At 31.9% G+C, this 17702-nt stretch overlaps 1 protein-coding gene across 2 annotated transcripts in view; it reads right to left on the bottom strand.

The window, feature by feature from the left end:
* LOC118184111 (uncharacterized) overlaps positions 1-16577 on the bottom strand; it is a 305486-nt gene extending 288909 nt beyond the window's left edge. The window contains exons 1-5 of one of the 2 annotated variants that reach the window (XM_085809488.1): positions 16421-16577; positions 8212-8298; positions 3374-3574; positions 1745-1957; positions 108-253 (exon numbers count right to left, since the gene is read on the bottom strand). In XM_085809488.1, the coding sequence (XP_085665614.1) occupies positions 108-253; positions 1745-1957; positions 3374-3574; positions 8212-8298; positions 16421-16445 (672 nt within the window). In that variant the 5' untranslated portion in view covers positions 16446-16577. The remainder of the gene's footprint in view (positions 1-107; positions 254-1744; positions 1958-3373; positions 3575-8211; positions 8299-16420) is intronic. The other variant, XM_085809487.1, reaches the window with a different exon arrangement.
* Positions 16578-17702: the final 1125 nt, after the last annotated feature.

Below are 17702 nucleotides of genomic sequence, written 5' to 3'. Positions count from 1 at the left end.
CAATTAAGGTCTTTTATATTTTTATAAGAAACGCATATAAATGTTTTGCACAGTTTAAGAGAATTCTTTTGGATTAACGTTATTTCTAATAGAATGTGAATAATTACTTGAAATTCAACGTCATTAGGCATAACCGGATTGAAATTGCTAAAAAGTGCCGTCATCTGAACATAATCCATTTCTGCTTCCACGATTGCAGGGTAAGTTGTATCTTTGTTCAGTGCGGAACTATGGGATGGGATCCAGGCCGGATCTATACGAGGAAAAATAAGAATAAATTAAAATGGTACGCCTTGATATTAAATTTCCTACTAAGCAAAAGTTTCATAATTAGAAAACAAAACTTTTACAGAATATAAATCAATATGCATTAAGATCCAAAATTAAATTGATCAAAACTAACTAACTTAAATGGAAACTTTATGTCATTAATTTTGCACAATATATCAATATACTTCTAAAGTTTCGAAGAAGTTTAGTTTCCAGTTTTATAAAATGTTACTAAAATTTCACGTCCCTATGATTTCACAGTTATGTAATTTGATGCTTAAGACTTAAAAGATCTACATTGAATTAATCTTCGAAGAATAAATCTTAAAGGAATCTACGTCGAAGTAATCGTCGAATAAATCTTAATTACCTATGTTACATTATTAAGAATTTATTTATAACCCATTTTTTCCTTTTCTCCGGATAAATCGGCATATAGACGGAACGATTTACTTGACGTCACGAAGATTCATTCTTGATGTAGGACCAGGTTTCAAAGGTCATACCAGCTACTCCAAATACAGATCTAGATCATCAACGTGAAATGGTGAACATGTGCTTTCGGCTGCTAAGGGCACTGAGAGATTCGATAGAACCTTAGCGAACCTTTAAATGAGCTCTGTTGTATAAGCATGAAAGCTGTAATTAGTTGTAACGAACTATATTATGGATAGCGAACTATATCCTAAATTTCCAACTAAATTATGCTAAATCTCTGTTAGCGACATAAGAGATTAACATACCAAAATTTCTCCCTTGACACATATCTTAACTTGTCAGCAAAAGATCATTATCATAAGCCTTAAGCTTTGAGATGCTGCTTTCGAATCTTACATCAATTATAATTGTTCAAATAGGTTTTCACATAATCTAAGAGAGAGGATCCGAGACACGTTATGCATACCGTATGTAAAGCGCACTTTTAATGCAAAAAATAAGATCGAAATTTACAAGTGAGCGTTATACGCCGGATATAAAAAATTATAGATTTAAAAATATGAAAAAGATGAGAATTCAAAAATTAGATTTCTACATGTACCTAAATGCACTTTTGTTAAAAGAAATAAAATACCACATGAACTCAAAACTTTTCATTATCGGATAGCACGAAAAGTTCGTGGTCTTAATAAGATCCATAAATAAATAATTATCTTTCGTTCAATTTAGAGTGTTAAATATGTCGGATTCAATTTCATTCCATGCACTGATTATCCCCTCATACACTATTTTTAGACTGAGCGTGTACATTTAAATGCAAATTATAATTTCTTTCAGGCGAAAAATGAAATTCTCAACAAGTAATTAGTTGATCTGTTACTAGTGTATATACTTAAATCTTTATTTTAATTCAATTGGTACTTTAACTCAAGTATTCAAAGAAGTTTTTAAAATTTCATTAAATTAAGATTATTTACAACATAAACTTGAAAGAATTTTTGTATCTTTTCTTATGACAAAAACTGCCAATAGTTACCTGTAAATCCCAAAGAGATGTTCAACTTTGGATTAGATAAGCACGCTTCAAATTTAGCAAGAAATATTCCATTCTCCAGAGTGACATCAGCAACATAGTAGCTGCTTCTGTCGAATAGCACATTAAGCACGTTTTGAAATATTTTTCTGGGACCCGCAAATGTACCATCAAGCCATGCATTGCTTTTTGATCGAACCTTGCAAGAGGGACGTCCTGGAAAAATAAATAATTAGCTATAAAATTGCATTTTTCAGAACCGCGTACTTGTTCATTGTTACGGAGTGGGAATTTTATTTACCACGTCGTCACATAAATCTAAAATATTTTCTTACATTTATTTTCACCTATCGACAGAAAAACTATTCCTATGGGTAAGGTACTCATCAGCCTGCTGCGTCCCAGCGATGGCATAAATAACGATTAGTGTTATGTCCTCGGAAACGTGATAATGACCGGGTGAGGAGGACCCGGAACTATCGAGACTAAATGAAAAGTGCTGATAACGGCTTACCTTGACCCCGGATAAGTTACTGTTATCTGTCACAGTTAAAGTACATGTCAATAAATACGGAATTAAATTAAAAGTGTAAAATGCTATAGATGTTAAATTACAATAAGCTTTGCAAATTGTAGTGTGTTACATATTTCTGTAATGTAAAACCTACCTATTTTATACACTTTTCCTTATTACAGTAAATGTTTAGCATACAAATACAATAACAGCAGGATGTATGCATAATTACAGATAAAATCGATGCAAATATTTATACATTGCAGTTATGAAGCAATAATTACAATTGAGATTACAGTATTCAAGAACTAATGCAGGTTATGTATACAAAAGCTGCAGATTTAGGTACCCAGATTACACGTAATTACTAACTGCATACACAGATAATAAATATTCAAGTGAATATGCTACGAATATACTAATATGCATGAATTTTAAACAACATGCTCAGAAACTGAATGAAATAATATGTTTAATAAATAGCTTCACACAAATGAAGGTAGAGCATGGTACTTCATTAGTTACGAGATATGTTTTTTACTGCGTAGAAAATTCGTTGATACCATTCTATTGGAAACACTAATGCTAATTAACTAAAGCTACGAGTAACGCTCTAGAGACAGTCTAGCCGACTGTATAAATAAATAAGTCTAGTCTCCTTGTGATAGTGTGAGCTTAGGACATTAATGCAATAAAAACACGCCTGTTTTTTGCGAGTATTAGCTGACCATGCATGAAAATTCTGTGCCTTTGGCTTCTGGAGATGCTAATTCAAGGTAACGGAGGAATTAAATACATAACCGTCGAGGTTATCCCTACCACATATGGAAAAGCCACTTTCCACTATGTAGAGGTCATATATGGAAAGCTCGCTTTCCGAGAAATCAAAATCTAAAAACCATCAGTTTGAGGGAAAAAAACTTTAATCCCCATCTTGCATTTAATAAACTGGAAACACTCTTAAAGAAAATATTTGCGATGGTAATATTCGTTCACAGTAGTTAATGTTACGTAAAGCTGCATTATTAGCTTTCAATAATTTGCTTTTAAATTTCGTAATTAGTTAATTATAAATTAAAAGGTTCTTTAATGATATAATGGAACGTATATTTACTTACCGTCAATTGTAAAGTTTATAAAAAGCAGTTGGTCGCCGTTCTGAATGTATTTGACATGGCCTTCGTGAGCCCAGAACTCTAAGGCAGCTTTATTTTCTTTCCTGTTTCGTACTTCTCTTACTTCAACTGTACGATGTTCATTTGGATAGTTTATTCTAATATTTGTTGAGTACGTATTCGGGATAGATGGTACTGAAGAACCTATTAAGAAAGCATTGATAAATGTTTAAATAATATTTACAGTGTGCCCCTACATATAAAATTCTCGGGCGAATAAAGCATAATACTCTATTTATATGATTTAAGTAAACTGACATGAATTTTATCGATGATCTGAGAGAAGGGAAATTTTTCTTCTGCTCAATAGCGCTCTGTATCTCCTTTACTCACCATTAGAATGTGCAGATCTGCGCTCACATTTTTGTCTGATATTTTTCGAGCACCCTGTGAATACTTTTATATTTGTGCTCAGAATCTTTTTGTTCGCTAAATCATTACGTGCACACTTTAAATTCTGATGACTTTTTATTATAATTCACTTATTTATTTCATTTTAAACAAACTTATTGTATACTTGTTCTTTGTAGTTTGTCACGTATTTGACAAAAGAGGTATATAATTAAATGACAAATTAAAATTATCAATATAGATGACTCTTATTGAAATTCTTGAGAAATTTGCATTGTCCTTTGCATCTGCGCAGTGCTGAAGAGTAAACATACTGCCGCTCTGTTTAATCAGCAGTAGAAGCTAAAGCTACGTTTCGTCCTGGGTATGGTACTGATGTGGATATCGTCATGGATGTAGTGTAACTGTGTCACTCACTATTATGGGACAGGTGTTTCAAGACACAGAATGCTGACGTGGATGTGGCTGTCGAAGACACTGGCGAGAGTAGGAGTCCATTAGAATGTGTGATTCAATAAAATAAAAAATCAAGTAAAATTTTGATAAAGTCTTGCGATTTTAATGCATGGAAATGTTTGCCATAAGGGATGAGAAATCAAAACAGAAATATAGCTATATGAACATTCTAAAAATAGAGTACTTTTTTTAAGAATGTACAAAAGAAAGAAAGGTACAAAGCAGAGCTACTTTAGAAAATGCGAAAAGAAAAAACAGAAAAGGTGTTGAAAACGATAGTTGTAAAAAAACAAAATGTATGCAAAATAATGGGCTCCACAAGTCTGATAAAGTAGTATAAACAAATTTAATTATTAAATATCTGCATTGATGGTTAAAATGGAAATTTAATTAAAATTTTTTAAACTGAACTTTGTAAAGAATTTTGAGATGACTTGTCACTTCATTTGCTCGCACAGACTTTGCTCCGTAAACTATGTACATACTTTGTACATTCTGTAAATTTCTGCTAATGAATGCTCATTTTTGCTCATAAGCTCATTCAGCGAAAATAAGCAAATGAACTTCGCAATTTTTGGAGAGAAATTAATAATGACTTAAAATTGACTCCGACGTTCAAGAAAACACAATTAGATAAGCTAATCAGTATTTTTAATTTGATAAATACTTAGAAATCTTTTAAAAGACCATTATTACAATGATAAAGAATAATGCATTTCTTGCAATTCTATCATTTGGATGGACAACCGTTGCTGCGCTGATAGCATTGGCGTTTTGCCAAAAACAGAAACATTTCTGGAGACCTCGAGACGTGAGCACTTTGGGAAAAAACTCTCATGAGCAATATACATATTTATCAAAGCTACAGGAAATGGCTGGAGGTCTTTTAAGGTTTGAAGAGCAAATCTAGAAAAATAACTGAAGGCTTCTAAATGTTTGCTTTAAACTTTAGGGTTGTTTCACATGTTCAATATTTGAATATAAAGCTTTCCCTACATTTTGTTTTACTTCTTTTCCAATATTTCTACTGCAGTGTAGGTCTAATATCTGAAATAAAGGATTTTTATATTATCATTCCGAAAGAAAATTCTGACATACCATTTTTACTAATGATTTTAATCAAAAATCATTCAAGATTCATCTTTAATACGCTTTTCATTCATTCGCATATTTGAGCTAGAAAAGCAGCAGATATACTGAACTGTTTCCTTACTAAAGATTTCCAATAAGTAAATTAAATGATTCTTCAAGACTGAAGAAATTGAGCTCCGATATCATAAAAGAAGATTATTCTATTGAAGAAGCAATAAAGAATCAGGTCTTGAAGAAATGATTCCTGATTCTTTCAAAGAAAATTTATATCAGTGGCTGTGCAAAGAAAGGAGTGATGAAATATTTATTGCACAAACACTTAATAGTAGATACAGTGACTAAGAACTAGTGAAAAAAGGTAAGAAGAGAATGAAAATGGAGGTGAAAACACAAAGATAAGCCACTAAGAGAGGGACACAAATTATTAGATAATACAATTAGTCACAAATTAACTGAGTAGTGAACAAACTGGGTTTGGAGTATTTGAATATTCCAGGATGCACAAGGGCTATCTGCCTAAGGAGAACGATGCCTTCGTGGAGAACTTTCTGAGGAAAACTAGCTCATATTTACGTTATACATGAAAAAAAGTCACAAAAAACAAATATGCAGCCAGTCCGCTCGCGTCGGATAGAAGACAGAACGAACTCTTAGTATTCAGCGGTCTTTACCACTCTTCCACTGGTCTTTACCACTTTGCACCACAATAGCAAAGTGAATTTGAATTTAAGACAGCATAGCTGCGCCTTTTGTTCTTCATATTGTCTGAGAGAATGTCAGTATGGTTCATATAAAAAAACCATAACAGATGTTTGTAAAAGAAGACCTAAAGATACTTATGAGTTTCAATGTGATTTTAATCAAACTCTACTTAAAGTAAAATACAAGAGATCATGCCTTTCAAAGATCCAAAGCGTTCACCTTTGTTGTATATAGGTTCATTTCTGGATCAGCTGTGTTTTCTGATAATACTTGCATATCCGTCCACTAATCAGCAGAAATAATCTGAAGTTTAATCTTTAAATGCAATGCACTCAACCTTCTTTAAAAGACGCTCTCGTACGAGTCTCACATTTCACTCCTTAGAAATTGTTTTTGATGTAATTTTCTTCTATATATATATACATAACAGATTATAAATAAAATGATTAAAAGCAATTCAATAAAAGGTTATAATTCAATGTGTTTTAAATGAGCATAATAATCACATTTTAATATTAGTGCTCGTAAAAAGATTTAAGAAGAAAGTACATTGTATAATTTTCTATTTAGTTATAATCTAACTTCAATTTAGAAATAACTTCAAAAGAAAAGATTCCGATCTATGAGCGACGAGACTTCCTCTCCCCTACCTACTTCCATAAAGAAAATCTCTACCAGGTTGAAAACCTCGCCACATTTGAAACTTCAACATGAAGACTACGACAACACAGATAAGAAGAGCCACAAATTTCTAAAAGTAATTCTGCAACTTACTAAGAAGTGCCAGAAGACGAAATACCCATGGAAAAACTCAAATTAAGACTCTTAACGATAAACTTTCTTGTAAACTTAGTAGTTTTTGCTGAACACTCTTCCTCGAGCGTCAGGGTGAAAATTTTTGACCATTTATTAGACGGAAGATCGGGTAACAGCCAATGGTAAAATGCCTGCTCCTTCAAAGACTCCGGACACTTCAGATTGATTAAGTCACGTAGTGTGATTATATCTACGTCTTAAGACATACCTGATGTACTTAATTCAACTGATATTGCGTTTTATTTTCTTAAGCTTACGAAATTTAATAAAGATTTGGACTTTGTTCCCCGTGGCAAATGACTACACTCACTACTGTCATACGTCTTCAAAGGCATCATTTCAGAGACCCGGAACATGGCATGCACTATGTATGGTAATCGCGGTATATAGTGTAAGGTTTATATTTATTTTAACTAACATTTATTTTAAGTTTAAACTATCTTTCCTGTCAAGCCTTACTTTCCCCTGGAACTGCCAATGCCAGAATATGTAAATTTGAGTAGAACGCGCAAGGATTCAAATTATCAGCGGAAGTATTCTGATTTAAATAGAAGGAAACAAGTTCGGTGAGAGTGATATTCTTACTTAGCGAGCGCGGAGGTAGTTAGCGAGAATTGAAGAACCCCGCGTTGCGGCCTATGTGCTTGGCGGGAAGTAGTGGAAATTGTTCCAGTGAGCTTCAAGTCTGCTGAATTAGCAGCGGTATTGTAAAACACGGTGAGTTAGCTATTTTAGAGAGCCTCGTAGTTAGAATCTTGTCTTTATTTTCTTTTCAGGTTATTATTTTTATTTTGACTGCCAAGTGGGCACAGTTTGTAAGCGTCAAGAGGACGCAATTGTAATTTATTACGTTGAATAAAAAGGGACTTAAACCCTTCAAAAGGCTCTATCTTTTATACAAGTTTTCACAGTCACCTCTTGGTTGCGTGCAAGTTGTAGGCGCGCAACGTTATAATAGAGTAGCCAGAAATCACGACAATGTTTCTGGGTACTCTGTGTACGACATGTGCAAAGGCCCCTTTTAATGAAGTAACGTGAGCCAGATTATTTCATGAAGTTCACTGCTCATTTTCTTTAGATATTAGTAATAAACTATGGCTTGATTTTTTCTAAACTTTCTTCTGAGACCTAAATCTGACTCCTCGCAAATTCAATTCAACCCAAAACTAGTTACAGTGATAACATGTTATCAGTTCATGTATTTTGTTCCAAACTGAGTACGTAGTTCTTAAAAAACATTATAATATAATTAAATATTTGTAGCAACCATAAATTAATGCAACAGATTAAAATTGTACTAATTTATTGTTCTTGTTTGCAGCATCAACAATACCCTTATGTTACACTAATAATCAAATATTTACCTTCCTTTTTCTCGCAGGTAAATTCATGAAAACCAGAATGTGTTTGATTTATTAAGACGAATATCACAGCCAAAAATGAGGACCATTCTAAAAATAAAATAGAGGTACATAATTAATTTAAAAGAAAATACACAGTAAATAACATTCCTATGTTAAAGGAAGGACCTGTATTCATTTGTCTACATATTTTGAATGATTATGCTAAAAATAACAATGCTCATAAGAAATGGTTAATTCTGTGCTAATCTAGAATGTTGTAAAATGTTTTTATTTTCCGGACCAGATAGGCTTTTAGCTTTTTTAAAAGTTGCACTTAGCTTCCATTTGGTCCAAATTTCTCCAGAAATATGTACATTAACGATTAAATTAAGAGCAAACTCGTGTATAACTGATAATTGAACAAATTGTTTTGATTCACAGAGACAATATTTAAGCTACGCGTTTTGCTACTTGGCTGGCAGACTGATGTATTGAAAACGCTTAAACTATGCTACTGCTATAACCTAATAAAAATGCCGGAAGCATGTAAACCAGTTATCCCAATTTACAGCAAAACTTCTACATTATGTCTCAAGTGAAGGTGGTGCTCTATTTTGGCTTCGTACAGACTACCAATCATTCTTCTATAGGTGATATAGCCAATGTCCTACGTACTGGAGATTAATCGCTATGACGCCCAGCTTACAGGAACCTTTGAGGCCGGGCTTTAGTAGCAGTAAAAGCTACCAAAGGACGGGGAATCTTGAACCGAATGCTTTCCCCCCTTTAAGAAATCCCCACCTATTTGCAACAAAGATTCTTGTGTGTCTAGTGGATTCTCAAAGGGGTGCATCTATGTCGCAAAAGGAAGACCTTTAAAAGAGATAGGTGGTTAAAACCCTAGGGACGTCAAATTTGACATTTCACCCCACTTTTGAGCCTGGAAAATGGGGAAAAAATACATGGCCACTAAAGTGGACAACCCCGTCTTTTCAAAGAGAGGACTCTATGGCCACTATAATGGCCATCCCGTCTTCAAAAGGTTAAGATCTTCTTTAAGAGTAAACAGAGGTACAGTTAAATCTATCTGAAGGTCCTAGTCATTATGAAACTCCGGCCTTGAAATCGCAATTGAAAAAGGGAAAGATTTTTCAGAATCAGTATGATGAACTCATTGTTGTATCATTTTTCCAAAACCCTAATCAAAATGCAATATATCGAAGCTGATGTATTCTTAAACCATAGGTTATAAATTAGGACTACTGTACCCCAAAGTTTTGTTTCCTCAAATTTCTTTCATTATGCAAGTTGGGAGTCATATTATTTTTTCGTTACTTCTGTTTCTTTACGTACGATAGATAAATTTATAGATGCTGTCATGTAATGATAAAAATAATTAAAAGAAATAAGTAACTAATAACATCAAACGAAGACGTTAAACTTGAACTTTGCTGTTTATGTAGTTATGGATTCCAAAAATGTAATGGTAAATGAAATGGCTTACCAGACATAAAACAATGCGCATCAAAATATGAGATTAGTATTAATATCAGAAAAGTTGAGATAATTCACCTTAACATTCAAAAGCAAATAAAAGTCTTTCCGAAAGAGTTCTTCCAGTTGTTATCAATTCTGAAAAATCTGACTTTAACGCATATATTTTCCACTACATAACATATGACCATTCCTTTCTGGAAAAATAACTATAATTCTTTTATAATTCATTCACAGTTATAAGACTAACTATGACCTTTAAGAAAAGTTTTTATATTAAATAATTTCAAAAAACTCGTTAGAATAATTGCAGAGAATGAGCACAAGGTAATTGCAACGGTACCGCGCCTTCTGTAATTTCTGAATTTTTAATGCACATAGCATTTAAGTATGGTATACGATAGCATATACTAGTACAATAACTTTAAATTACATTTTTTACACTATTGTGTTGTAATAATTATTTTTATTCTGCGATATTTTGAATGCATATATTTGAATTAACTATGCAAATTTAGTTTTTGACCTTTGATTTTTTTAACTTAATGTCGAAAGAAAAATAAAAATGTATTGGCTATTATTGTACATAATGAAAGGTCTATGATTGTGTGCCTTTCATTATTAATAGTCGATCTACTTAAACTCTATCAGTAGTTTTTTTTAGTTTAGCCCAATATACAGTTAACGATAGTATCCTTGCTGCATGATTAGAGTTAGTTTCTCTATTTTTATTTTATCTTAAATTTTTATCAATTCTAAATTTTTGGTTACATATAACGAGTCTTAATTGTTTGACATGATAACTGAAGTTTTTCTGTTTGAGACAGCAGCATATTGAAAGAATTAAATATAATCCAATCGTAAATAAGAAAAAATATTATTTCGACATTTTTATTACATAAACTTAATGGAGGCATTACTGATATAAATAACAGAAACGATGTGTATGTAAGGCCAAATGGTTCTCGAAGTAAACGAGGCATTTCAAGTCATGCCATCAAACTAGACTAGTACTGTTTACTATATATATTTAGTAATGAGTATCATTTCCACTGGTGATCAGAACTTTAATATTACTTTCAATATTTTCTTTCTATATATTTAAGTGCTTTTATTTATTTGACATATTATTCACGGAGAAAAGTTCTGACACAAGAAATATCTTTTGATTCACAAATAAACTTATCAGACATAGATTGTTTTCTCGCTGAAAAAACAATGAAATGTTAATCTCTTTGTTGTAAATGTTATCAGATAAAAACGACTGTTTGAGAAACTCATTCGAGTTTAACTTTTATTTTTATTTATACTTGGAACTGAGAGAGCTGCAGATTATTTCCAAATAATGCTCATAAATGGTGTTTGTGGAAAAGCCTAGAAATCAGTATTGGTTCCTAAACACTGAACTGTAGGTTACTTAACACTTCACAGTACACGAGAGCTATCTAACTAAAGATTGGAATGCGTTCATGGAATACTTTTTATCGGAAACTAGTTCGTATTCACATTAAACATGGGGAAAGCCACAAAAATGAACATGCACCCATTTCGTTCGCTGAGATTTGAATCCGGAAGGAACTTGTACCATGTTTAGTAATTTTACGGCTCCGACGCTAATAGGCAGTTCTGAGCTATAAACCACGTGAAGGATATTTAAAATATTATAAAAGATTTTTCTTCTCATTTTACATTCTGGAACATGCTCTCATAGTCTTTGGAGCAAACTAATGTTATTGTAGCTATTATATCAGTATAGAGGTTTGCAGAAAGAACACCGTACAGTAATGGGCTTAGGCTCATATCTTGAACAAAGCTGGAAATTTGTGACTGTTTGACAAAGTGGGCTAATTAAAACCTGCAGATTCGAAATTATTTTAGGACGTTAGTGGCAGGAAAGCAAGATACGAGTCCTTAGGATCCCTACAATCAGTGATCTTTTGGCTAATACTGTTTTTGATTATGGAACGCTCGTGCGCTTTGCTTGAATTAAACACGTACTATGCTATAACTGTATACTATACTCTGTACAGTGTATCAGCAAAGAAACAGAACAATTAATTTAATAAACACAAACACCCCTTCATCTCAACAGAAAACACTCAAAAAATTATTTTGCTAATTATTAAGAATAATGTTTGCTTCTTCCTCAGGAGCAATGTTAATTGAGTTTATTGTCGACAATATTTTTTCTCTCCTGGCAAAGAAACAATACTGATTTTGTTTGTTTCGAATAATGTGCTTTTATGGTGAAGAAATGCACCGATTGCTTTATTATTAAGGAAATGATTTTGCTCGTAATGAAGAACCAATTCTAATTTTATATATTATTTTGAATAATATTTCGCTTCCTAAAGACGGAGCTGCCTGCCTTTGAAATGAATTTATTTTTATTGAAGTTCATTTTAAATAACAGCTGAGTTTTGTTATTTACTTAACTTTTCGCATCATTTTATCTTATATTTAGTAGATTATCATATTAAAAACAAGTTCCCTTAATCGTATATGCCCATTATGTGATGATTATATTAAGTAATAGTTTTATGCTCATCAAGTTATTGTTTGACAGACTACTTTCTTCCAGCAGATTCCGAGTATTTAACATAACACTATACAATGCTAAGCTCAGATATTTACAACTTAATGTATTAAATTACAGCTTTAACCGACACGCTGCCAGGGGCAATTAGAATACCAATTAGACATGAAACAATACTTCTGCGTCTTTCGAAAAGATATAGTGTTCTTACGTGTTCAGTAACTATTAAACCTGTAAGAAGTAAAGCGAACTATCTCTCTAAGTAACTATAAGGCATGGAAAAAGTTTTAACAACCTTTCTTATTACACGGGAATAAGAACATAAGCGCACGTTCTTATGTTAACAATATCAAATATAACTCGTGATGAGTCAGTTAAGGAAACAGTAAATATCAATTTAAAACGTAGGCTAATAGCTAAAATCTACACAATTTAGTTTTAATCCAAGCTGACTCAGAATTTCTGTTCGGAGTAAGAATTGTAAGAATTGGAGGCTCCCTTCAGCCCACCTGGACACAAGTGTCCCCATAGCTCAAAAGAAGGGGCCCGTATCTCCACAAACGAGGGCAGCCAGTAACCCAGCCCCCCCCCAAACAACAAAGAAAAATACTAAATCAAAACTAAATAAGCTCATCTAACACAATATTACAGACTAACAAACAAACAAGAAAATAAAATAAAATAAATAAATAAATAAATTCTATTCGACGTATCAAATTCAAATGCCAGCAGCAATAACGCAAAGGCGAGTAATTATAACTATATCAGAGCTGGCAAGGACTAACGTAACGTACCGCGAAAGGCAGAAACTCGCTATCTCTTACAATCCAAAAAACCAGCTTAAATACTAACTGATTTGCATTCTCATGAAGAGATACACAGGAGAATTTATTGTAAGTGTCGAAATTATCAATAACTTATTAGTTTCAAATGATAACTTTACAAACGTATGGAGCTACACCTACTAATTATCATTTTTACAGCTGAATTCCTCATATTAATTGAAAGAATATGCAGATACATTTTCTGGAGAAAAATTTTAACTAATAGTGTTTTGTCAAGAGATTGATTCTTCTCTTTAGAAAAAGCAATACTTTAAAAGGTTACACTTGATTTAGTAATTCTGTTGCACTGCTATCTAAGTAACAGACGTGAAGCGAGTTTTCGCTATCTCTGAGACCAACAGCAAAGTCTCGAGAGCATTAAAATAACCTTTTCCTTTAAACAGAACATGGAACATAAATGCACGATCTTGTGGTACAACATCTACAACTCGTGGTGATACCAAATAAAGAGAACACTTCAGATTAGATTAAACGTTGACCAATGGTCAAGGACTGTATAATTAAATAATATACTAGAAGCTGGCTCAATAACTCTGCAAAAGCTTTAAGATTAAAGTATCAGCAGCGAGCGATAGCAAAACCGAATAATTACAACTGTTTAAGCTTACAGAAACTAGCTGCGTATGGCGCACGTGATAACAGAAATACTCTTGTTCTCAAATCCAAAATCCTCAGCTTAAATACACACTACTAATTTCAAAGTGAATGCGGAAAAGAGAAGTTATAGTAAAGGCTGAAATTATAAAAACTGGTTTATTAATATAAGATTCCCTACAACTTAAACAGTATTTTTTACAAATACTCCTTAAAAGACAGAAAGCAATAAACAGTAAACATTTATAGACTAAGCTCTTTCTGTTGATTTCTTGAAAAAAATCATTAAAAAACTACAACAATTACTGGATGCATAAGAATAAATTTATAGAACAAAAGAATTAGAATTAAGTACACATCACATGTGTTTCCTTTGTTTAAAGAGAAGAAAACTCTTTACATTTCTACTACGGTACGGCTCAAATTTAAAGAAACATTAATAAACTCATTAATAATAATAAATACCGATAAATATTATTATTACAAATATTGGTTAATTTCAATAAATGTATTCCATCTCATATTTCAAGAAAATAAATATCTCAATACTGATTAGAGTAAGACTGGGAGTATATCAGTTTCAGGGTACAATCACAAATTCTTATACAGTCGCCATTATACCACAGAATGCTCTCCTGCAACATACGCTTTTAATACTTCTTAGTATGCTCTTTCTTTCGAAAGGATTAAATTTATTTTTGAGAAAGATTTCAAAAAGTCCGATAAAAGTTTGGCATGCTCTCAAAACTATTTAAATCCGAATATGCTATTAGCCATTTAGCTTTCGGTGGTCATATTCCCAGCTCACTAATACACTATGTAATCTCTCTTTAGATGAATACTTTTACCAAATAGTGAAATGTTTTTCTGACATTAGTGATGTAAAATATATAATATGAACATTTTTAATCTCATTTATGTAGCTTAGTATCCATGATACGAAACAAATACGTATACGCAATTACTAATTATTTTCCTTTATTAATAAGCCTAATTTTTCATACTTATCTCTTAATGTTTTTAAATATGGATTATAATTATTCTTTGAATAAAAATTCTCAAATAAAAATACTTAAGCTTGAACTGTAATTAAACAAATAAGAAAGCAATCCTTGAATCAACATTTCTATAAATATGACTTACTTTTAAACATTCACTTTTTCAAAAAAAAGGGATCATAATAAGACCTAAACATTTCTACCATATAACGCATTCTTGATCCGCCCATAGTGCATAATGTAGAGAGAAGCTGGCATTCTGTATAAGCTTATTGCCCGTTACCATTATATGAATAAAATATTTCTTGTTTTTTAAAGAGCGCTGTAGTATAAACTTTCAAAAGTAATATTTGGCAAGCTGTAAGTAGAGTTCCTGTTTACTAATACATAAGTTATATTATATGGAGCGTATTTTACCTAATTTATCTTCAGAATAGCTGTTTACAAATTTCTGTTATTTTCTTAATACATTATTCTGATTTATAGTCTGATTATAACATTGTGCCGACCCTAAGGTACAGCAATAAAGGAAAATTTAAATGAGGCTAGAAATAACAGTCTCTACAGATCACAGATTTCGTTTGTAGATCGAGAGCGCCTGTGATAGAAAATGAAGCTTTATATCTGCTACTGAGATCCTAACACAAAATGCAAATCAAATCGGCTTATTTAATGCAAGATTCTAATCATAAACAGCAGGCCTAACTGCATTTAAATTAATTAATTTTTCTATCTTGAAAATTGCTTAAACTAATTAAAATGCTTGGTAAATTTACTCTTGCACATCAATTTCCATTTGAGTTAATGTATAGATAGCACGCTGCTCAATGTTTTGCGTTCAGTTATTTAATTTTTAACCAAATATAAAACGTTAATTATTATTTCAAGTTTCCAATGAAGCTTATTATTTTTATAGTAATAATTTATTCCATGAGGTTTCTGTAACGGTTTTCATCAATTATAACTATCTTTAATACAGTGACATCAAAAATAGTAATAAGCAGTGTTTCATAAAATATAATTTTTAATGTTTTTGTGTCTGATCTAATTTAAAAACTTTGCTGATTAGAAATGTACTGCTCGTTTTTAAAATTTGTTAGTCACAGCAAACTCTAAAACGAATGCGAACTTGTAAATCATTTGAAATCACAGTTTGATCAAAAGCTCTAAATTTGTCCTTTTAAAAAAATAGAGATTTTTAACTTAGCTCAAATGTAACTTTATTTTACTATCGAATAACATAATATTCAAAACCATTTCGAACTCGGGATTGTACAAAGTTAGTTGAGCAATTTCAGTTAAATATACTAAGTTATTGAACGTCTAGTCCTTTAACGAGTATGGTTAAATTAAAGTTATTTTATTTTAGCAAAGTTTTGTGCTCAGTTAAGAACTACAGTACAACAAAATACCTCATAAAAAATATTTGCTATTATACATTTTAATGCTGAAACTTTCACTTAACTAAGCACAAAATATAATATATATAGCAATATTTAATAATAACTTTCTTGTGTTCCAGGTGAGGCAATAACTTAAAATGAAATTAATTGAATTAATAAAACAACTATTATTTTATTTTGAAAATTTTTGTTTTTTTTAATTAATTTTTAAGACTTTTAAAGTAACGCTAAATGCCTGACCAAATTGTAAAATATTGTCAGAAAAAATAATAGTTTAACTTTCCTTGCATTATTAATTTCCATATCTATGCATAAAGAATGAAATTAACCATTAGATCAAAATCATGAACCTGTACCTACTTCTTATAGATTTAAAATCCAGCATATTGGAAACTAAAGAGTAAAATATCCTTTCCCCGCAAAAAGAGAGAGAAGGGTTCCGTCAACACGTGTTTGCTGTGCAAACCGGTGATACTCTCGCAAGAACTCAACAACGCCCCCCAAAAAACCGAAGCATAAAATTTACTTATTAATCTCTCGCTTTATCTTTCTTTATCAGCGTATTGTGTTGTTTGTTGATTACACTACGAAGGCCTTCTTCTCTATTGTAAAGAAGTCAAAAGTCTTTTGTATCTAATGATAACATTTTGTTGAACTCTTAAGCATGTCTGTATAGTAACATTACAAATGGCACTGATAGGATTGATGATAAGACAATCAGTGTCGAAGCTAAAGCTGCTTCAGCAAACCTGCATTAAATACATAATTTATTCCGCGGTGCACGTTGTCTTTATATGAACTGAGTGAAGTAAGGCCTGATAAATGATACCTCGCATTTATTCTCGATGTTTGCCTTGATATAATTATTTTCCTAACAAAATTAAAATCTAATCAGAGGTTCAATAATTATGTCAAAAAAAATCAGGAAGGCATAGTAAAAACAACCATTTCATAAATTTTGAAGACAAAATATAGGTCAGGAGCATTATATATGTGTTCTGGCTACGATCTTTTCCATACATCTGAAACAATTATTCAGTTTATATGCTTGTAACTTTTCTTCGTATTTTTAAATAGTATTATTTATTACTCAGTACAAATCCATATCTATCTATTTTCCAAGTTCGCCATTGTTTCATGTGTATCTTTATCGAAACGTTCTTAAAATTGCATTGCTCCTGACTTTTTTCGTTCCTTTTTTAACTTTCTTCGACCAGAATATGAGCGACTTGGGGAAAGATCACGGCTGCATCAGAAGATATACACTTGTCATTGATCATCCGTTTTGAGCTCCGGTGGTGACAGTAAAACTCTGCCAGTTGACATATCAATTTGACTGAAATCTGAAACCCTCGTACCCCTCATTCCTACCATCATTCTCTCGAAAGTATTTTCGAACAACAGAATTTTAAATGCCGCTATTCCGCAAATGCATTGCAGGGAAGAATGTTTAGGTTTTATTAGTTGTTCAAATCGGAGTTATTCGATGCTGTGAACAATTTCTTTTAACCACCATAAGAAATAAGAGACACTAGAGGCGATCACATTTGTTATTTGCATTAAGGAGAGTAGTATGATTCAAAAAATTAATTTTTTGCTACTTTCATTTGCATTTTTGCTAATTTATTCAAATAATTCGCAA

Source organism: Stegodyphus dumicola, chromosome X2 (genome assembly GCF_044657685.1).
Source record: "Stegodyphus dumicola isolate Sdum_Otavi_A_Nest chromosome X2, ASM4465768v1".
Taxonomy (NCBI): Eukaryota; Metazoa; Arthropoda; class Arachnida; order Araneae; family Eresidae; genus Stegodyphus; species Stegodyphus dumicola.
This window is presented reverse-complemented; position numbering and strand designations above follow the sequence as displayed.